The sequence below is a fragment of the Apium graveolens genome, chromosome 6 (assembly GCF_009905375.1).
Source record: "Apium graveolens cultivar Ventura chromosome 6, ASM990537v1, whole genome shotgun sequence".
In the NCBI taxonomy this organism is placed as follows: Eukaryota; Viridiplantae; Streptophyta; class Magnoliopsida; order Apiales; family Apiaceae; genus Apium; species Apium graveolens.
The window spans coordinates 291094099-291116864 of record NC_133652.1 but is presented as its reverse complement, the minus strand read 5'-3'; the positions used below and the strand labels follow the sequence as shown (position 1 = coordinate 291116864).

Here is a 22766-nt window from a genome sequence, read left to right as displayed (position 1 = left end):
CTCATTAATTCAGCAGTAGATGAAGATTTAAACATTCTTTTAAATCTGGGGATTATCGGAAAATACCACATAACCTTAGCTGGCACATTTACCATAACTTGACCATCTTTCCCAACTTTCCAGCGAGAGAGATGGCATTTGGGACACTTGGAAGAAGACTCGAGAACTGGACCCCTGTATAATACGCAGTCATTTGGACAATCGTGGAATGTAATATACTCGAGGCCTAAATCAGTCAAGGTTTTCTTGGCTTCATACATATTAGACGGAAGCAGATTATCTTTAGGAAGAATTGATCCAATTGATTGAAGCAGATCAGTAAAAGCTTTATCGGAAACTCCAAACCTAGCCTTCCAATTATGTAATTTTAAGACCGACTCTAGTTTAGTACACTCACTTCCCTCAAACAGAGGTTGTTCCACATCGGCAACAAACTTCTTAAAGTTATCTGACTCTTTATCGCAATCTTCCACTATAGGCTGCTTCACACACGTTAAATGTTTCTGAAATTGATATGGGCTTCGAGGGAGGACAAGTACTACCAACAGATGACCTAGTACTATTATCATGGTTTTCTCCATGCCAAATCCAATCAGAATATCCTAAACTAAACCCTGATTCATAAAGATGACCTCTGATTATATTCACAGAAAACTTTTTGAAGTTAGAGCAGTGCACAAGGACAAGGAATTTTCTTGGGATTTTTAGCATTTTCCTCGGCAAATATCAAGAAGTTCTCAACACCAATTTCATACTGTAGAGAATCTCTATCGGCTTTTATCCAAGACTTATCTATTTAAAACCACCTGGTATGTCACTAAAAAATTCAGTATAAGGCTTATATTTATTTTATAAGTCTAATATTTATTTTATAAGTCTAACTTGATTTTAAGTATGACAACCACACATAGGGCAGACTATAAACGACATAAGAAAACTGAGAATTCATATTATACATAATGCATATTATACATTTTATTATTATACATTTTATTATAATATGATATGAATCGATTTGTAATACATTACGTAATTCATATTATACATTTAATTATAGTACTAGTACTATATATTAACTAGTCATTCAATACTTAATGTATAATCACTATATAATTAACTATAATTAATCATAGTATAATAGTCAGATCACGGATGCAGATTATCAAATTATAAATGTACTATTTTTAACTAAACACTTGCATACACAATGACTAAATTAACCAGACACTTGCATACAAAATTCAGAACACGACTATATTTAAATATAACATATTAATACCAAAATGAATTCTCCTGCACATAATTGCAAACAAAAAAAAACTGAGATTTCATATAATACATAATGCATATTGTACACATCACATAGATCAACATAAGAACCAACTACATAGCACATAAACAAAAAAAAAACACTATCAAAACTAACAAAACAAATCAAATGTATAAGCGTACAAAATAGAGTTGGAAAAGAAAACTCACCGAAGATCAAAAAATCAAATAGCACTAATGTCCAGCAAAAACAAATCATAACATTACAAACAAATGAAAACCTAATTTATAAAAAATACAAAAAAATACAAAAATACAAATGTACAACCAAAAACACCCAAATTACTTAAAGTTTTAAATCTTTTTCTCAGATTAGGTCCTGTATACCACAAGAAGAAAAGTATTAGCAACAAGTTTAGACACTAAATTAATAAAAAAAAATAAGGGTTTCGAATTAGAAAAAACCCCAATTTACAAAATTAGGGCTTTAAATTCAAAAATCCTCAACTTTTAAAACTGGTCTTCATGCAGAGAAGACCAGTTCGATTCAAGTAGATACAACACTTACCGAAGTAGAGAGGTTAACTGAAAGAGGCTTAACGGAGAGATTGAGAGCGGAGAGAGAGAGAGACAGGTTCGAGAGAGAGAGAGAGAGAGGGGTTCGAGAGAGAGAGAGAGAGAGTTTCGAGAGATTGTGATGGTGAGATGATGGCCGGAGTTCAGAGAGATTGTGAGGGGAGAGAGGTTTGATCGGGAGAGAGAGGTTCGAGAGAGGGGGGGTTCGAGAGAGAGAGTTTCTGTTGTTAGTTTTTAGTTTTGATTTTTTAGTTTTTAGTTTTTAGTTTTTAGTTTTTTATTTTGATTTTGTGTCTGAAGATTGATTTGGGGGGGACCAAAATTTGGTTAAGGGGGGAGAATTTTGGGATTGGGGGGAATGTAGAACTAAAACTGAATGAAAATTTCACTAAGGGGGGAAAGAAATGGTGGACGCGAATTTTTTTTTGGGTGAATTTTAGACATCGGTTTAATTATAACCGATGTCTACAAAGAACAAAGACATCAAAAAAACACGGGGTGATGTCAATACTTTTTCTAACATCAGTGGCAAAGTTAATCGATGTCTAATGTGTGATGTCTATTGACATTATTTTTGTAGTGACTTGCCATGCTAACATAGGTTCATGTATTTGATATGCATGATTTGTAGGTAATTTTAACCATCTTACTTGCCTTATGTAATCACGATAGATAACTTGTGCATTCAACCGTTATGTTGTCAAATTCTATAGACATATAGGGTCTCAACATAATTGGTGTATATTCAGCTTCTATCTATTTTGTGGATGTCTGGTAATAAGGTATTCGTACAACAAAAGTTGGCGTTTACTAGTTTCGTGTTATCTGATTAGTTGTCATCACCATCACATGTTAAGATTGAGAACAATGACTTTGAATGAAGTAGTAATGAAGTTAGAATCCCATGTTTGTCTCATATAAGTAATTCAACCTCAATTCTCTTAGTTAATGCTATTTAGTATAATCTCTTAGTTTAATCAAAACCCAAATTGTTATTTGTCTTAGCATTGAACGATATCCATACATTGTTGCATAGGTGCATAAATTGAACTTAACCTAAACCAGTCTCTGTGGGAATGAATCTGATTTATATCTTATACTACTTGCAAATACGTATACTTGCGTTTAATTTTAGCGCGTATTTTCGCCCTAACAAAAGGAAAATTCATAAAGTTTGAAGGACAGTACTCCAAGAGAAGGAAGTTTGATAAAGCCAAGGTGACTTGTTACAACTGCAATGAAAGGGGACATCTGGCTACTTAGTGCCCCAAGTCAACTGGAAAGGCTTTATTAACATCAAACTCCACAAGGACTGGATGGACTCATCAGGATCTGACAATGATGAAGAATGTTATGCACTCATGGAGAAGAAGTGTTAGGAATTGATAAGGTATCTTCAGTTGTTTTCCCTATTGATATTGATAATATGTCTGAATTGAAAACCTTCACTCGCCATAGATGGTCTATCGCAATGGTTTAATCATGTGTGTTACAAAATTATGTTACATTAGGTATGCTCATCTTAGCCTACCGCAACGTAGTATTTTTGATGTTACCATAGCCTTTGTAACATCTTACTATAGCTTCAAAGTGTTACATATGGTAACATGTGGAAACTTATGTTACAATAGGGTGTTAATGGATTAAAAAAGTAACATTATACAAATAATTAAATATATAAAATTATTTGACTTGAAAATTAATCAATTTTGATAATATAATTAAGCAATAATATTAATATTAGTAAAGATTGATAAAATATTTTTTTTGTTAATTTTGTAAATTTTATTAATTAGTAACTGATAATTTTTTATTAATAAAAAATTTGAGCACTATTTAGACTTAAAAATTTATTAAAAAATAAAAAAAATATGAAATTAGCGACAGTTTTTTGGGCTCTCGGCTCTCGTTGGGCTTCCAATCAGGCGGGCTCTCAAATTTTTTGGAGAAGCGGCAATATTTTTTGGAGAAGCGGCAAATAAATTTCAGATTCAATTGCAAAACATCTCTCGCTCTCTCACACATCTCTCTCTCAGTCTCTCTGAGCTTTCAGTTGAACTAGATTAGCTTAATTGGAGCTAGGGTTTTATATTGGTAATGTCTCACAGATGTTTTAACTGAAATTGGGGGTCAAATCAGCTTGCGGTTCTAGTTTAAGGTACTATCTCTGTCTCTTTCTGATTTTGTATGTATATGTATATACTACATGTCTCCCTCTCTCTCTCTGATTTTGTGTGTATGTTATGGTTTTGGTTTATTTTGTACAAAGTCAGGGATAACTTTTGAAAGGCCATTGTTAAATGGTGTTGCTTATGCACAAAGGGTTGTGAATTCAGGAAGGGATGAATTCGAGAAGCAACATGGATGGACAACAAAGACAATGGAAAGAAAGCCCCTGTGATATTCTCTCAAGAAACAGTCTCATATATTGAATCGCTTGATATGATGTCAGGAGAGGTAATTTACTCACTTTCAGTATGCACGAGTTTGATTACCATAGTTTAGAAAGAAAAAAAAGCTTTGATTACCACTAGTTTTTGGGTTAAATTCTTGTATTAAACACTGGCAATGTTTTTCCAAGATTAGGTAATGAAAAGGACGGTTAATCTTGAAATCTGTATGTTCTCCAATTAATGTAGGAGGACTGTGAAAACATATTGAGGGATAGGTCAACTGGGAAAGCAGTTCTTATAAGGCCATTGCAATTGTTAGATTCTGATCATCTTGGGGTTGTATTGACATTTCCTGTATATAAATTTAAGCTTGACCCAAATCCTTCTGTGGAACAACGTGTTGAGGCAACGGCAGGGTATTACTTCTTTCTACATGTATAACATTTAATATTACTTTGTGCCTACAGATTTTTAGACACTGAGGATTATTTTAGTTTAGTCTCTTTAATGAAGTAATGTTTGCAGTGGATAATTGTAAGGGTTAATGTTCTTATGTTATTCCGGACAACAGTGTTATTTCTAAACTTCGACATCCTCCTTATGTAAAATCAGCTATTTGTCTCCTGCAAATACTGTTATTTTTTAGGTTATCAACTCTCTAAAACCCCACAGTCCTCCAGGTGTTAGGAGGACTTAATATGATCTTATATTATATTTAACAAATACAAGAAGAATATTAAAAATAAATATCATTTTATTGGGCTTCATCAGTGGTCTGATAAATAAAATGCAAAGCAGAATACATGCCTTTGTCTTGTTGATTGCATCTTATATTCCCAATTATTTTCAGAAGAAAACAATTGGGAATCAGAAGATGATCATGTCAGTGATGTGGGTTTAATCAATATTTCAATTAGTAAGGGTTTATCAGTGTTTCTAGTGTTTATCAGCCTGCATTTTCTCTTAAGGGTTTAGCCCATACTTTATTGGGAATAAGGAATATAACTGAGTTGCAAGCTATAAATCTCATTTGCAATTTGCTCCAGTAAAGTTTTCCTTTGCTTTCTGCTTGATTTTTTGACATTCTCTATACTACATCTCAACTTTTTTGGCTACAGATGGCTGGATGGGAATTCTCTTTCTGGTTCAATTCCTGATTTTACTGGAAACACGGGCTTGAAAATAAAGTAACATTGATAACCTCTAATTTTTTATTTGTGTTTAATTTTTGGTCTGATTTTTTCATTGGTTTATATTAAGTTCTCGTGAGGATCAAGATTAGGAAATGTATAACTTTGCATCATAGTGTTTTCATAATAATGTTTATAATCTGCTTTATAATGTATAACTTTATATCTTTGCATCATAGCCTTTTTGTGTAACTCTGGTTACACTTATTCATGATGCTTTATATTGTTCTCAGGGCCCATGCGGTTTTTATGTCCACTCATCTGGTTTTGAGAAACCTCTTCACGATTTTGTAGATGCATTGAGACAGTGTTATGGAGACAAACAAGGGAAGCATTATCGGATTTGGGTGGATCAAGTTTTCTCCACTCAGGTTAGTTCAGACATCTGGATTGTGAGATTTAAGAAGTGGGAGATATCTGGTAAGCGACCTTTCCCTATGTCTTAATTTTTCTCATTGCTTGTCATTTTGTTTGATATTAGTTTATCAGTTTATGTTTATGATTAATTCAAATTTTTCTGCGTTATCATCTTAGACACACACATAATTAAGACTCCGTGATGTTAAATCCAGCAACATCCTTCTGGATTGTAAGTGGAACCCCAAAGTATCATATTTTGAACTTGCCAAATTGTTAGGATCTGAAATAAGCCAGGTGACTGCACGAGTGATGGGTACATTCGGGTATGTTCATTTCATATGCTCACCATGCAATGATGTTGTGAAAAGTTTGTTCTTGATCATGTTTACCGTTGTCTTTGTCTGCAGATATGTTTCTCCAGATTATGCAAGTACATGGATGCTTAATGAAGGAAGTGATGTATATAGTTTTGGAGTTCAGCTAATGGAAATAATTACTGGAAGAAACCCAATTGATTATTCTAGAGCACCAGGAGAGGTCATTACCAGAAAATTTATAAGTTCTCTCTCCCTTTCATTTATTATATGGATTCCAACCTTCTTTGTCACACTGTTTTAATTGCCACATTGCAGATGCACCTGGTTGATTGCCATATTGTTATCTTACTTTGATTTTTTTTTTGAATTTGTGTTAATTTTACGAAAACTGTAATGATTTATGAAGGGAAACTTCTGTGTCGGATTCGAGGACATAAGTTTGTATTATGAAATCAATAAATGATATCTATTATAATTACACTCATCAGATGAAAGACATAAAATTTATGTACACATAAGTTCATGCTTTCGATTGTAGATTGAATTGCAAAATACACTTCTTGATCTGAGTTCAATTATTTCATTCTTTCATAAGTTTGTTTAAGGTATATCATATATGAGAATGGAAGAACTGTAGATATATATAAATATGCACTAGTTCGTGAAAACAGAGGACTAGAGTTATAACTAGCTAATTTTCTTTGTATATTCCTAATGGTTTTACATTGTCATATATTGTACTTCTATAACAATGTTGCTTCCTTACTGGAGGATACTTGTATGGACAGCATTATGAATTTCTAAGAATGATGTTTTGGTTTTTGAAGCGGGAAAGTTGGTTGATAATCAAATTAAGTGGAGGGGAGACTCGGGTCTTACTGATGGGAAGGAAACAGGAGTGGATCTTTCGAAAGGAATGTATGATGTTGGGGATCATATGAAGTTTGGATATAAAATAAGATAGTTAATTTTGTGTTAATTTGTGTTACTAGTTTTCGTTGCAAATTCTGTTGTATTTTCGTTAAATGGCTTGATCAATGAGTTTGACTGTCCCAAGATGACTTTGTTGTTTTAGTTTTGGTTTTGATTATATGATCTGCTTAGATATAAATGTACAGGTGATCTGCTTAGATATAAATGTACAGCTGGGAGCTGCTATTATGAGGCATGATGACCCTGTGTTAGCTGTAATGACTTGGCAGATCAGGTTGCTGAAATTCTTGATTTTTTTGGGTAAGCAAATACTTTTTGGAACACTTCAATGCAAAATACTCCTGTGTATTTTATTTGTAATCTAATCTAATAAACATGTGTATGTATTGTTAATGTGTTGTAAAAAAGTTTTCTTTGTATCCTGGATTTTTCTTTCAGTCTCATATATCTAATTTTTAATTGATTCCAGTGCACTTATTTACTTAGGATTTACATTCACTGATTTGTTTCCTGTAGTGGCTAAACAGGATGCTACTTTATCCTCTGAATCAGAAAATAATGAAGAGCAGGAACAGATTCGTGCCTTGCTAAATTATTGTCAAACTGATTGTCAAATTTTAGTTGATATCGTCCTAGATTATAGACTATGTACCTGTTTTTTGGATTATGTGGAGTTGATGGTGATTGTGTGAAAACTGAAGTAGTATTTGGCGGGAGTTTGTACCTATTTGAATTTTGGTGGTTTGAATTGTTTATTTTATTGATTTGTATGAAAAACAGGTTTATGGGCATGTTCAATTTACAAACAAATCATATCAATTTTTTTTGAGAAATATGTTAGATTAGGTACTTCAATATTACAAACAAATTAGTATAATATAATACAAATTATTAAAAAGCTGTTACAGTAGGGAAAAATTGTTATAATGATTTGGTGACCCACATGTGGGGCCCACAATGGCCTTACATGTGGGGCCCATTTTTGTTTGCAAATTCTAAGTGCAAAGGTAACATGTATAGTGTGATACTATAGACATACATTGATGTTACCTTTGAAGCCTATTGTAACACAAAATTCAAGGTTGCAGCAGGGCAAAAGGAATGTTACCTTTGCGGTCCAAGATAACTCGAAAAAAAAACAACTTAATTTTTATGTTATCTTAGGGCTTTTTTTGGCTGTGGTAACATTTTTTTGGGCCTGTTGTTACATTTTCTTGCTGTTGCTATATGCTATTTATGGTGCAGTGCTTCTTATATTATCTACATGTTAATTTCAAGAATAAGTCTATTGAAAATGATAGCCTAGTAAATGAGAATAAATAATTTAAGAAAAGAAATGATCATTTAGAAGTCGAGCTTGTATGTATGCATGAAACTAACAAAGCATGTAAAAAGGCCACACACAATGAAGTTCAGATGCACATTAAATATGCAATGCTATAAGAAGTACTTGAAAAGGAAAGAAAAGTGTTTAAAACCCGGATGTCTTCAGGTAAAAAGGTCCATAAACTCATAAATGACAAAAACTGGAAAGAGTGTTTGGGATATAACAAATACACTGATGAAAATAAAAAAAATATAATTATAACCAACACTACTCCTGTTATATTTGTTAGTACTATGAAAAAGACATTAAGGCCCCATTTGTTAACAACGGAACCATTCTAATTGAACTTAATGGGTGATTATTTCATAGTTCAGGTTGTTTGCTTAAACTATTTGAGTGATGGACGACTCAAAATTGTTCTGAATTAATCCTTGTAAATATGTTGGACGAACCATCGTGAAGGGAGGCCTCTGCTAAGGCCCCTCATGTGTCATCTTTACTCCTCACTTATAATGTATTATAAGTATTAACAATATAAATAGAATTTTGTTACTGTAATATTTTTAAAGCTTCTTTTGTTTTTTTGAAAGAAAAGTCTTTTTTCATTTTTAAAATTTAATTGATTAAATTCTTATTTTATTATCATTGTATAATGTTTATATACTTTAAATTACACTACACCATATTTGGCCTGTAGTAACACCAAAAAAAAGTGTTAAAATGACCAAAAAGTGTTACCTAAAGCAAAAAATTTGGCTATGGTTCCACTTTTTGAAAATTTGTGGGTGTTGGATTTACCCTTGCTACAATAGGGGTATAAGGTAACACTTTTGAAAATTTGGTGACACTGATAGAAGTGTAACAATAGACCCCCTATGGTTACACTTTCTGTTTTTATGGTAACACCAGGCACTTGTAACCACAGTTTCATTGCAACACACTTAAACCCTTAGTAACACCGAAAAAAATGTTGCAATAAACTCTTTTGTAATATCATTTTTGCTATTGTAACACATTACTGTAAAACAATTAAATTCTTTTGGTAACATCTTTATAGCTTATTGTAACACTTCCTTCATAAACACTCTTGTATCTACTGTAACACTTTTGTATTTATTTTATCAAGTTTTCCTATTTTTGCCAACATAAAAATATCTATTAGTTAAACTTTTTAATTTTTGAAATGTAATAAAATCCAAGTCTACTTGCAACATTAAGACTTGAATACATATTATTAAGACTTGAATACATATTAGTTCAAATTGAGAACTGTATGCAAAAGTACAGGTTCATCCAACAAATACAAAGTTCTACGAAAATCAAAATAAATAAACTTCAAAATTCCCTCCAAAAGCCACCAAGCAGTATACAAGAACTGATATTATACTTCACAGCACCTGGAAAATCAATTATCATAACAGTCAGTTCTCAAGTGTATTGCACTTGGGATCAACTTTAAAAGTAAGAAAAATAACACGAACTATTTTTATATCTTACTTGAGCCATAAACATTGTTCACGATGGAATCTTCACGTAATGGCCAAGTTTAAAGTCCATGATAAATGTAAGAGCCTGACTCATGTTATGTATCCATTCACCTTAAAGAACATATTAGCGACATGACATCTTGGATACAAATACCCAATAATATATTTCGTTATTATATTTAGACATGGTGTCTGCAGATACAAAAAAAATATATATATCAGGTGTAAGAAAAAAAAACCTGAAAAATATTATAAAATAAAGGAATATGCAACTATTTCAACTTAAGCTTATCCAGTGTAACCTGATTTGTAGTTGAACTTATGATGCCAAGCGGAAGGGTATACAAAATGGAAATGGCAATGGCACAAGCAAGTCACAGTTATATTATTTATATTATGCAAATTTATGAGACTTAGTCAGGAGATGATAGACAAATGGTTGGGCATACCTTTTGTTAAATAAGAACACGTGAACTAGAGTTGCAGGAAGTACTACAAATCCAAGACCATAGGTCGTAGAAAAGAAAGTGCTCATATATAGAGGTCCAAATTAAGCACAAATTAAGCTATTTAACGAATAAGATCTCACAAAGAATAATTATTAAAAATTTGCAGTCTAGATCTTACATACTTTTCCCTGCATATTTGCACGTGTGGTACATCCAAATCCTGTATTCCGACCTACAATATAATTTACATCCTTCTATACATTTCTTTTGTCCACGTAACCCATCAAGGAGATACAACATAAAGCAACATACTGAAACCTACAAAAAGAGTCAGTTGGGTTTTTGAGTTTTTCGGATAAAGCTTACCATTCTCAACCAAAAAATTACAGGCTTTTCTTGAGAATCTTAGCTTGATAATCATTGTACGAACAAAATTACACAAATAAATTGTTAATCATTTGACTTAAATAATTCAAAAATATAGTATTATAATTGTTTGACATAGAAAAAGTATTCTTATTGGACTTTAACACCCACCTACAAGGGATATACTATATAGTAAAGCTGTATGGTTTCAGAAAAAAGGAGATTTGCCTCGTGCCAAAAAATTACATCATATAATATTGGCCATGGGAGAAACAACATAAAAAGCTTGCTTCAAATTATCACCTCTTATAATACACCTCAAAATTTTAGCCCGGGTCTAAATATTTCATATCACAAGCAAGAAAAATTAAAATTGTACATTAACTTAGTCATTGCAGAGAGATGTATGGTGTGAAATAGAACTGCAAAAGTGAAGACGCTAACTGATATACAAACCATTACAACATTTTGCTAAATCTCCCAAACCTTCAATGTCAAAAGAACAAAATGAAATTATGATAAGAGTGTATAATGGTCATACTGGATTAAGAACTAACTAAGCCCATAAACACTGGTCTATGGGTAACAATAAGAACAAAAGACTACTAGAGTACTAATATAATGATGAGGACCTAATTAATTTGCTATTTAAAGCTAAGATGTATATATAATCAGGTAATTTAGCAGAGTGACCCAGAGAGTAGAGATCTTAATCATGTTCATATTTTTAAATAAAAGTTTTAAAATTAAGGGTTTATATGAAAAAATTGGGCAAACCTCGAGAACCGACTCAAAACATTAATTTAGATTATAAATACTATTTATAAACTCAAACTCAGAAATTAGCAGGCAGTACTTACAGTCTTTTATCAATAATCGGTTCTTTGAAATCTGTTCTTTCTTCAAGAAGGGTTCTGTTAAAAAAAATCAGAAATAAAACAAGATTCAAAGAGTACTAAATAAATAAAAGAAGAATTCATACCTTTGTCGTCTAGCAAACATTTTTAACAAGCTCCCAATTCAGAAATCAAAATTAAAGACTCAATTAAAATACAAAATCCTGATGAGAGACCCGATTGAGAGTTGAAGCCCTCATTAATTGAAAGTAGAATACCAGATAGAGTGAAGACCCAATAACCAATAAAGAAAGAGACACGGTTAACTGAATGCGGTGGGTGAGTGAAGAACAGAGAGTGAGAGCAGGTTGAGTGAAAGCAAGAGAGTGAAGAGAGCGAGAGAGTGAAGAGAACGATAGGGAGAGTTTTTGTGAGAGAGATGGACCTGTTTTCTAGGTTTAAAACTAAGGGCCGTATCATTTCAGATTTTAAAACATTGTTAATAATCTATGAATTTTAAAAGATTTTCGTTAATTTCAATTTTTCGTCGATTTGGATGGAGTTGATCCAAAATCTTGTAGAGTCTTGCAGATTTTGTGAATTTTTTTAGAAATCTATCAAAATCTAATGTATTTTGAAGAGATTTCAAGATATTAAAAATGTACTAGGAAATTCATCAAAATCCACAACTTTTTTAAATAAAAGAAAATCTATGGACTGTTGAATACCATCAGATTTTGATGGATTTTTTAAAATCCAAATTGAATACCACCAAATTTTGATTGACTTTTTCAAATCTAAATTGAATACACTCAGATTTTAAAAGAATTTTTCCAATCCTTGTTGAATACCTTCAGATTTTAAAGGATTATTTAAAATCCAAATTGAATACCCCATGATTTCTAAAATCCATAAAAATCCTTCAAAATCCCAATTGAATACACCCCCTAAGTAAAGATTTTTTATTCCCCCTTGTTTTTAATAAAACTAGCATAAATCACGTGCGATGCACGGGTTCCCATTAATATTTTAAATTTTTATTTATCCAGTTATATTATATTTTTAAAATATTTATATAAATATATAATGATTATAAATTTATAATAAAAATAATAGAATAACATGTGGTCGTAATTTAGTAGAATAAATAGACTATTTCTAGTAGTTTAACAATTTAGTAGTTTAGCAGATATATAACACTATTATGTATATCCTTTTAATAATAGGATAAGTTGGATTCGTAGTTTAGTATGATAAGTATACTATATTTAGTAGTAGTTTAATAATTTAGTAGTTTATTAGATATATAACACTATTTATCTATTTTTGTAATAATCAAAATTAGAAAATTATCGTTGAACCAAATTATATCTATTACGACTATTATAGTATAGTATAGATTCATCCCGCTTATGTTAATTGTACTCGCCAGCCTAAAAAATTCGGTTATTAGTAACACATTTTTAAAAACAAACACTAACACCGAATTTAGTGTTACCATATATATCCAGTCATGTATGTGGTAACCAAGCCATACCAATGTCATATTAAAAAAAATATGTAACCCTAGATTAATTTTTTTACCTTATGGTAAGGTTTTGACTAGTAACACCAAAAAAAAGTGTTAGTGAAGCCCATATATGGTAGTGTTATTAAATATGAAATGTTTGTTTTATTATAAAATGTAATAATAATTTATATTTGGGTAATTAGTTAAATTAAATTTGGTAAAACACTACAAAAACAAATAATAAAGTTTAATGTTAATAAATTGAATTTTTTTCATTCAGAAAATTTAATACAATATATCAAACTGCTATTACTAATTCAGTTCAGAATAGCTATTCATTCAGAAATTATAATCGTTCAGAATATATTGTTCAGATTTAACAAATGGGTCCTAAATCAATGTATGAAGTAAGGTCTACCTTTAAATTGTGCAGTCTATAAGCACATATTAGGTTAACACTAGAAGTGTCGATGATTGAAATATATTTTTGTGTAACCTAGCAGCTCTCAAGGATATATATTCATCATTTGAGAGAGTTTTGTAATCAGTTTCTATTTATTAATATAAAACTGATCCTGAATCTTGTGTGTCAGTTCGATTTAATTATTTATACTGTATTAACCCCCTCTACAACATACTTAAAGGCCTAAAAGACTTCAACAATTGCTAATTTTGCTAATTTGAGTTTTAAAAATATTTAAAAAATAAAATTTATCAACACATTACACCGTTTAAAGTTATATTTTTTGTATATGTTTTTGCTATTTTATTTTCCGTGTATAATACCACGCACCGTATAACAGAACTCCGCGCATCGTTATGCTGGAAAAAATAAATCAAAAATGGCTAAGCACGGCATGAAGTAGCGTTTGAGTTTTTTCAAAAATTACTAGATGTCAAGTTTTAAAGTAGTAATTAAGCACATTTTTCGGAAATGTGTTACATGAGATAATTTTCTCTCAAAATTAGGTCAGTGGAGGCCAATATTCATTTCTTTGATTAAATATTTTTGCTTTCAGCCGGCACTTAATATTGTATCATTTAATCAGATCGAATTTAGTTATTTGTTATCAATTATAGTTTCGCCTGTCCAAAAAAATTATAATTTTTGATCAATTTTTAATATCGATTGAGTTTAAATTTTCCTTTTTAATAAAGTGAAAAGATGTCGCACGGTGGATCATAAAATTTGCTAACACCTTGCTCTTGGATTTTAAAAAGAGTGAAAAAGAAGTAAAATATAAGTAAAATAATTTAATTTTCTTTCATAATTATGCTCTCAAAAATTTTATAATAACAAAAGCAAGCAATAATTTTCACTCAAAATATAAGATTAAAATATTTTACATTATTACCTTTAGGGATATAAACAAGCCAAATTATTCGTAAATTATTTAAGATTAATTTATAAAAATTTAGAATTCAACTCGGAAATAATCAACCACTCGGGGTAATAAGAGTGGGAATGTAGCATGCGGCACGTAAATAAATTACAGCAGCCCAACCTATGACAGTTGGATAAGCTTCGGACAAGTTTACATTACTTAATCACCATCACGTGCACACTGCCCCGTGCAATACAGGGTTGAATCCTCAACATTACCTCAATAATACACACAAACACACACCTGTTTCTATCTTAACCTACAAAAACACACAAAAATTAACTAAACTAACACTAACTAAAAAAAACACACACACACGCACACAGACATGTCTGAACACACCAGATCCGATAAGAACAAAATGAAAACATCTGTATCAACTGATTCACTCGAGTCACGGCGTTGGATATTTCAAGCTGACGGTGATGATGACGAGGATGACGATGAAAACGACGTTGAATTTGATGAGGATTTGCCTCCGCAACATGTGTTGGATTCGGATGAGGATGAGAATGTTGATTATAAATTGATTCGAACCGAGCCGAGGATTGATTCGTTTGATGTTGAGGCACTTGAGGTTCCTGGCGTTCAGCGGATTGATTCTGAGGTTTATTTTCGTCTCAAAAAGTTTATGTTCATTTTGATTTTATATTATTTATTGAGTTGATGAATCGGTGTGTTGATTGTGAATGATTATGAGGTTTATTTTCGTCTAAGAAGATTTATGTTTATCCCTATTTTATTTATTGAGTTGATGAATTGGTGTGTTGATTGTGACTGATTATGAGGTTTATTTGATGTCGTGAGTTTATGTTTATTGCGATTTTATTTATTGAGTTGATGAATTGGTGTGTCTTGATTGTGTGTGAAGGAATGTGGAATTTAGGTTGAGAATGTTTGTGGAATTTGGTTATTTGTTGTGTTTGTGTTTGTGTTTGTTAGTAGTGGTTTTGTTTCGTGATTGAAAGTGTGCGTATTCATTGATATGGAAATAACTAGCTTAGGATTACTTGTGAGAATGTGAGATCCCATCTGTTAGTTAAATGTTGTGTCACTTATCAGTCCGTCCGGAAATAATTTAAAATAATTTATCAGTCATCTACGAAGAAAAAGTTCATGTACCGGTTGTATGTTTATCGTCTCATTTTAATTAGGAGTGAGTTGTGTTCGGTTTAATAATTGAACCAATTTCTAAATTGTTTGGTTCAGGAATAATTTAAAAAAAAAAGTTGTTTATGAATGCTCCTGAAATAACTTACATGTGATATAAATTCATAACCACTTTTATGCTATCTCACGTGTTTAAGTAGTGCTTTTGGTTTATTTATTTAATGGATCCGCATATTTCTTGATCCAGGAATTAATATAAAAAAAGCTCATAAACACTTTATGGCATCAGTTACGTATGAATGCATGTACCGCTCATAATATGCCTGAAAGGTTTACGAAGTTGAAAGAATAGTAAATGAAATTACTAGTTTTAGATAGAGCATTTTAAGGTTCATTTTTGCAAGTTTAGTTATTTAGGTAAAAAAAGACAACCAAGTGCATTGATGTAGAAGTCATTTTTTTTTCTTTTGGTGATAAAAGAAACTACTATAAAGATAGGGAATAAATAAGATAGTTGATCAATATTGAGTAAAGAGTACAGACCTGCACTGTTTCCAACTAAGCAGAGAAATCTTAACAGAAAATTAGCACCTCTAATAATGCTTTTGCTCAAACAAGCCCCCCATGTTCGATAATTGTCCTGATTCAGTTCCCCAGAATGTTATTGATGACGAGCATATACCAGTGTAACTTATTTGTTAACCAATCAGAAACAAAAATTTGGAATTAATGAATACTATTTTGTGTCTAAGCGAACAAATGTGATGACAGGATGTCACTTTGGGGAAAAGTATTTTCTTGGCTCTGCAGATGCTTGGGGTTGTGTTTGGTGATGTTGGAACAAGTCCGCTATATACCTTCAGTGTGATGTTTAGCAAGGCACCAGTAAACGGAGATGAGGATGTCGTTGGGGCATTATCGCTTGTTCTGTATACGTTAATTTTGATCCCATCATTTAAATATGTTCTTATTGTGCTCTTGGCCAACAACGATGGTGAAGGTATAAAGTATTCCGGTTTTAGTCTTTATTCCTTAGAAGCTACTATAAAGATGACAATTAAAAAATATTAAGTAAATGGAGATAAAGCAACAAAGAGTTTGATTAACCTAATCAGAATTGCAAAATTAGCCGGTGAAAGAAATAATAAACCCAAGTATATGTAATTTGCAGGTGGCACATTTGCTTTGTACTCCTTAATATGTAGGCGTGCTAATGTTAGTCTTCTTCCAAATCAACAACCATCTGATACACGATTATCAAGCTTCAGGCTCAAGGTGCCATCACCAGAACTTGAGAGATCATTAAAGATTAAAGAATGTCTTGAAGCCTCTCTGGCTTTAAAAAAGCTTCTTTTGATTTTGGTTCTTGCTGGTACCTCCATGGTGATTGCTGATGGGGTTGTTACACCGGCAATGTCAGGTCTCTAATGTTCAGTTCATAATTAAAGTTTTTTCTTACTTGAGCTTGCAGTAATAGACATAGTTATCTGTCACATGACATCCATAATACTTTATAAAACTGACATTTACGGTCATGTTGACACAGAAACTAAGATCTTACCTTTTCCTCTTTTCAATCCTCAAATGCAGTTATGTCTGCAGTTGGCGGTCTGGAACTTGGAGTGGAAGGGATCAGGCAAGGTGAAAGTTCTACTTATAACATTTAGAAATGGAAATCTAAGACACGAAGTAGAACTTAGTTTTATTTATTTTTTTGACCGAAGGGGAAAGGAGAACAACTGTATATATAAGGGAATCTTGTACAATCAATTAAGCTAATCCCAAGGCAAAATATTAAAGCAATTTGATCTGCTTTGTGGGTAGCTAAGGAGGTAGGTAGTGTCTTCCAAGGTACTGCGAACCCCTTTTATGCCCTTTATTGCCATAACATTTATTAGCTACTATTGCGTCACGAGTCAAATTCATGACAATTTCTCTGTCTACCTGACCAGACTCAGAAATTAGGAGTTGAATATAGCCAGCTTTTACAGATTTCCTTTGTTTTTCTGTTTATCTATTTATATTATTGTACTTTTTGGTATTGGTCAACTGCGGAAATCTAAATTATTATGCCCCCACCTCCACTGAGGTTCGTACCCCTTGACCTCTTATTACTGTGGAGAGAGGAAATTCTACTGGACTGCATTGCTAGGGATAATTTTCTCTTTGTTAGTTCACAAAAAATTTTGCTTACTCAACAGGTGTGGTCATCCTTAGAAACATTTTAAAGCCACCTCCCTTTAAGTCTATAATCCGATTATATATCTCTCAGCCATTATTATTCTTTTGACACATCTTTAAACATCATGCAGTTTCCATCATCTTTACAAAGCGGTTATTCTCATCTGAACAGATAGTGTTAGATCTAAACTCTTTAGTTCTACTAATAATAGCAGTCTTTGACACCCTGTTGCAAGTGTACTGCCATCAATTTTTTTTATAATGGCACTCTCTTTCAATGACAGTCTAATGCCCTTTTTTGTTGTCTGGCGAACACCCTCTGGCTTGGTCTAACTCTACTAATTAATTGCAATTTGAATATATCTTGATGTTTTGTACCTTGCGATGGTTACCCATCTACCAGGAAGTAAAATCTGTTACCTAATACAACTGTTGGATAGCACTTTGCTATGCTAGTCTATAAGTCAGCCTGTTTAGTTTTGTCTGATCTTCTTTAGTACTCTAAAAAGTTCCTTATCAAGAGAGTGTTACCTGTGGAAATAAAGGTTCTTGGTTTACACAATTCTACATGCAAGTCTTGCTCCTCCTTCAAATTATAAAAAGCTTTTGCATATGTAGTTGGAGGTCTATAATCTATATGCATCAGGTTTGTGCATTAACCAGTTTCCTGTTTTTGATGCAGATCACATAGTTATGATATCAGTTGCATTTCTGGTAGTTTTATTCAGTGTACAGAGATACGCCACAAGTAAAGTGGGGATTGTTATTGGACCTGCTTTACTAATATGGTTTATCTTACTTGGAACCATTGGAGTCTACAATCTTCTAAAATACGATAGCAGTGTCTTGAAGGCATTCAATCCTATTCACATCTATTATTTTTTCGAGAGGAATTCTACTAAGGCTTGGTATTCCCTTGGAGGCTGTCTTCTATGTGCAACTGGTAGTCCTTGAATTCCATTATATATATATATATATATATATATGTTTAACTTACCTATTAGTTATGTCTGTGTTATGTCTTTAATGCACAATGTGCAATTCTTTGATTCCGTAGTTATAAAATCATAACTTACCTAGTATTTAGGATTGTGTTTGTGATTTTTAACTTTTAGGATTTCTAGAATACAAGATAATATTTGGATTGAAAAATTATAATGATGGGTAATTATTCACGGGTGTTTGTATCAAATGCAATTTTAAATTGTTACACTGAGCTACTGTCTTTTATTTAGCGCCAGGATTTTTGTTTTCGCTTCCTTTGGGATTTTCTTATGTGGACATATAAAGAATTTTGTTATTAAATTGTGTCACATCATTGGGAAAAGAAAAAAGGTGTATCACACTGATGTACTAAGCTAAATTTTCCATTTGTTTAATTTTATATGATGGTCCTTTTCTTTTATTGAGTTTTACCCCTTCATCCTCCCAAGGGAGCATTGTATAACTTTCTCGCTATAAAACAATTACAAATGTCAAATCGTGTAAAAAAAGTTTAAATGTTTTCATAACATCTGACTATACTCGGTAGTTTTCACAAATTATGACACAGGTTCTTAGTAATGCAAATCTTTTACCAAGAACATTGTACAGACATTGTGTTTTACATTCTTTTTGGGCTTTATGTCCTGGGCAACCTGCATTTCTATTTGAGTGAAGTCAGTTTTGGAAGTTCAATATAGAAGTTGTGATTATTTTGGCAACTTTCGGTGCATAAAAAAATTCAATGTGAAATATGAAAAATATACTAGGTTCTTTAAAATCCTATTAGCACAAATACTGTACAAGATAGTTCATGCCTATACTTTGTAATAACTTAACTAATCCTAAGCAATAGCTTGAATCATATCTCAGGTTCCGAGGCTATGTTTGCTGATCTTTGTCATTTTTCCGTTAGATCAGTTCAGGTAAATGAAAATGTGATATTGGGCTATTTTTATGAAATATGTGGTAATTGTATCAATATTTTATCATTTTCTTTCTATATCAGTTATCTCCATTCATTTTGTATACAGCTTGCTTATGCATTTCTTGTACTACCTTGCCTTCTATTGGGGTACTTGGGCCAAGCTGCATACCTCATGAGTAACCATGCTGATACCACTCATGCTTTCTTTGCTTCTACTCCAAGTAAGCTTCATAACTAACATTTTTTATCCTCGGGGCTGCTCTTTATTCCAACCCCTTCTTACATGTAACATGTCACTCATTAACTATTGGGAAGCTATCTAATTGAGTTCTGATTTTTGCTACATTGATTTATTTGTCAATAGGTTGGGCATTCTGGCCTGTCTTGCTCATTGCCAACATTGCTGCACTAATTGCTAGTCGAACAATGACAACTGCCACTTTCTCTTGTATTAAACAGTCAGCAGCTCTTGGTTGTTTCCCTCGCCTTAAAATAATTCATACATCTCGAAAATACATGGGGAAAATATATATCCCGGTCCTAAATTGGTTTCTACTGGCGTTCTCTCTGGTGTTGGTTTGCTCTATATCAAACATTAATGAAATTGGGAATGCTTATGGTAATGATAGTTTCACTCTTCTTGTGATTTGGCCAGTATTACAGATATTTAATATATTGGAACTTGGATGGTCGTCTACAATCTATTATCTGTAACGCTTTAGATATTATTCTTGTCATAACTATATATCTGTTTGCTGAGAACAGACATAAGTAGTCTATGATACTATTATATGTTAACAACTTGGTACAAATTAAATGTAGACATACCTATACAGTTGTATCTGTACTAATTATTAGCTGGCAGTGTTGCATCCACTTCTACAGAATTTCTACGCCTAATTCAGATCTTGGTTCTGCCCTGTGTTACTCGGACTTGGTTAGAAGTGTCCGACATGGACACGTGTCCAAGTAGCAGACTCGGAAACCGTTTGAAAAATACACGTTTTGGCTTAAAATAAGTGTCCAAGTCCGAGTGTCGAGTGTCCGACACGGACACTCAAAGATATAATGAAGAGTTCGAATAACGTAGGTTCTGCCAACTGAAAACCACAATTACTTAGCATTACTATCTAGGCCTGGTCTGCCTTCTAAATCCTAGAAAAATGTTGTTACAGCTTCAGTTGTAGAGAAGATATTAATTTTTTCAGACTGAATAGAATCGTTAGAGGAATGTCAAAATTACTTGATGTACACCGTTTTTATTCAAGTAACTTAATATTGTTTCTTGAAAATACAAATTGGAGAAAAACAAGAAAATCCACAGTGATTTTGGTATTTAGAAATAACTAAGAGCAGGTTTATGCTTCTTGATTGATGTGGCTTCAGTGATGATGCATATTCATTGAAAATTTGATTTAAGTTCTATGTTAATTTGATCTGTTAACAGGCATTGTTGAGGTTGGAGTTATGATGACGACCACAATCTTAGTGACTCTAGTTATGCTCCTTATATGGCAGATTAAAGTTGAATATGTGGTGGGTTTTGCTGTAATATCCCTAGGAATGGAACTAATATTCTTCTCATCTGTTTTATGGAGCGTATGGGATGGAAGTTGGATCATACTGGTGTTTGCAATAATTATGTTTTTAGTAATGTTCATCTGGAACTATGGTAGCAAGCTCAAGTATGAAAGTGAAGTCAAGGAGAAAATTTCAATAGATTTAATGCGGCAGTTGGGTAGCAATCTTGGAACAGTTAGAGCTCCTGGAATCGGTTTGCTGTATAATGAGCTGGTGAAGGGAGTACCAGCTATATTCGGACAGTTCTTGACAACTCTTCCTGCTGTCCATTCTATGATTATATTTGTGTGCATTAAGTATATTCCTGTTCCTCTAGTACCTCAGGATGAAAGGTTTTTGTTCCGTCGAGTTTGCCCCAGAAGTTACCACATATTTCGGTGCATTGCCAGGTATGTAATCCCCCCGCCATACTCTTGCATGACTATATTGTTCTGACAGGTACTCTACCAGAGAAGAAAATGTCCTTTGCAGTTAACTGTTTGCCACGTTCTCCTTCTCACCTGCAAATTAGCAAAATTTGTTCTCATCTTTCATGTTTAATTGTGTCAGTCTTGCTAATTGATTAAAGGAACTTAACTCAGTTCAAAAACCACTTCCAACAGATATGGCTACAAGGACGTCCGCAAAGAAAATAATTTGGTTTTTGAGAAGCTTTTAATTGAGAGCCTTGAGAAGTTCATTCGCAGAGAGGCTCAGGAACTATCATTAGCGAGTGATGGAGATGAAGATTCAGATTTTGAAGATGAGTATTCTAGCTCACAAGTTCTTGGTGCTCCCAGTGGCAGTGCCTACTCACTTGCCACTCCTCTCCTTTCTGCATATATCGACAGAATACAGCCACTTGGAGGTGCAAACACTTCAGAAGAGGTAAAGTCGGAAGTTCCAAGTACAAGTAGAACAGATCCGAAACAGAGTCTTGAGCAAGAGCTGTCATTTTTAAAGAAGGCTAGAGAATCCGGGATGGTCTATCTTCTTGGTCATGGTGCCATCAGGGCAAAGAAAGATTCATGGTTCATTAAGAAGTTAGCAATAAATTACTTTTATGCTTTCCTGAGGAAGAACTCCAGGCGAGGGATTGCCAATTTCACTGTGCCTCACCAGCAGCTGATACAGGTCAGCATGACTTATATGGTCTGACTTAAGATTTCTATCCAAGTGAACAGAAATGATTTAACACTCCTGGGATGGGATTTCACTCAAGGTGTCCAGGACTGGTATTATCATCAGTCCAATTGAGTTTCTCCCTTCTTTGCAGCGTTGTCTAATCTGGCTTTCTGCCAACATTTTGATTGCTCCAGTTTTGTATCTTCCGATTTTGATGTTTTGCAACTCCCACTAAATGATAGGTAATTTAGTGTAGTTTTCTCTCCAATTGTAATTTTCCAAGTCTGAGAAAGACGGAGAGATTAAAGGATTAGTTTTTGTAATTATTGTTAGTAGTTTTTTTTGTTTTCTTTTTGTGAAATTTAGAAAAGAAACAAATACAAAGCACAGTCTGTATAAATTTGTCAATTATACACACGAATTTCATAAACGAATGTTGCTATGTTTTCAGCTCTTTTTTTTTCTTGCTACTTTAGCTATTAT

The 22766-nt window shown here is 32.7% G+C and overlaps 1 protein-coding gene and 1 long non-coding RNA gene across 5 annotated transcripts; one reads left to right on the top strand and one right to left on the bottom strand.

Moving 5' to 3' along the window:
- Positions 1 to 9551: 9551 nt before the first annotated feature.
- LOC141668438 (uncharacterized) lies at positions 9552 to 11951 on the bottom strand. Of its 3 annotated transcripts, none has more exons than XR_012553064.1 (4): positions 11650 to 11951; positions 11528 to 11581; positions 9863 to 10619; positions 9552 to 9762 (listed from the first exon to the last, which is right to left on the bottom strand). It is a non-coding gene; the product is annotated as an uncharacterized LOC141668438 (long non-coding RNA). The 3 variants fall into 3 exon arrangements; XR_012553063.1 differs by having other exon boundaries at positions 9863 to 10044; positions 10484 to 10619; positions 11528 to 11947; XR_012553062.1 differs by having other exon boundaries at positions 11528 to 11951.
- A 2650-nt stretch (positions 11952 to 14601) lies between these two features.
- On the top strand, positions 14602 to 22693 carry LOC141668219 (potassium transporter 7-like). Of its 2 annotated transcripts, XM_074474995.1 has the most exons (10): positions 14605 to 15005; positions 16280 to 16508; positions 16680 to 16928; positions 17099 to 17149; positions 18372 to 18632; positions 19544 to 19596; positions 19705 to 19819; positions 19963 to 20217; positions 21046 to 21568; positions 21782 to 22691. In XM_074474995.1, exons 1-10 carry the CDS (start codon positions 14727 to 14729, stop codon positions 22314 to 22316), a joined length of 2550 nt encoding a protein of 849 aa, XP_074331096.1. In that variant the 5' UTR covers positions 14605 to 14726; the 3' UTR covers positions 22317 to 22691. The 2 variants fall into 2 exon arrangements, with proteins under 2 accessions (XP_074331095.1, XP_074331096.1); XM_074474994.1 differs by having other exon boundaries at positions 14602 to 15005; positions 19544 to 19819; positions 21782 to 22693.
- Positions 22694 to 22766: the final 73 nt, after the last annotated feature.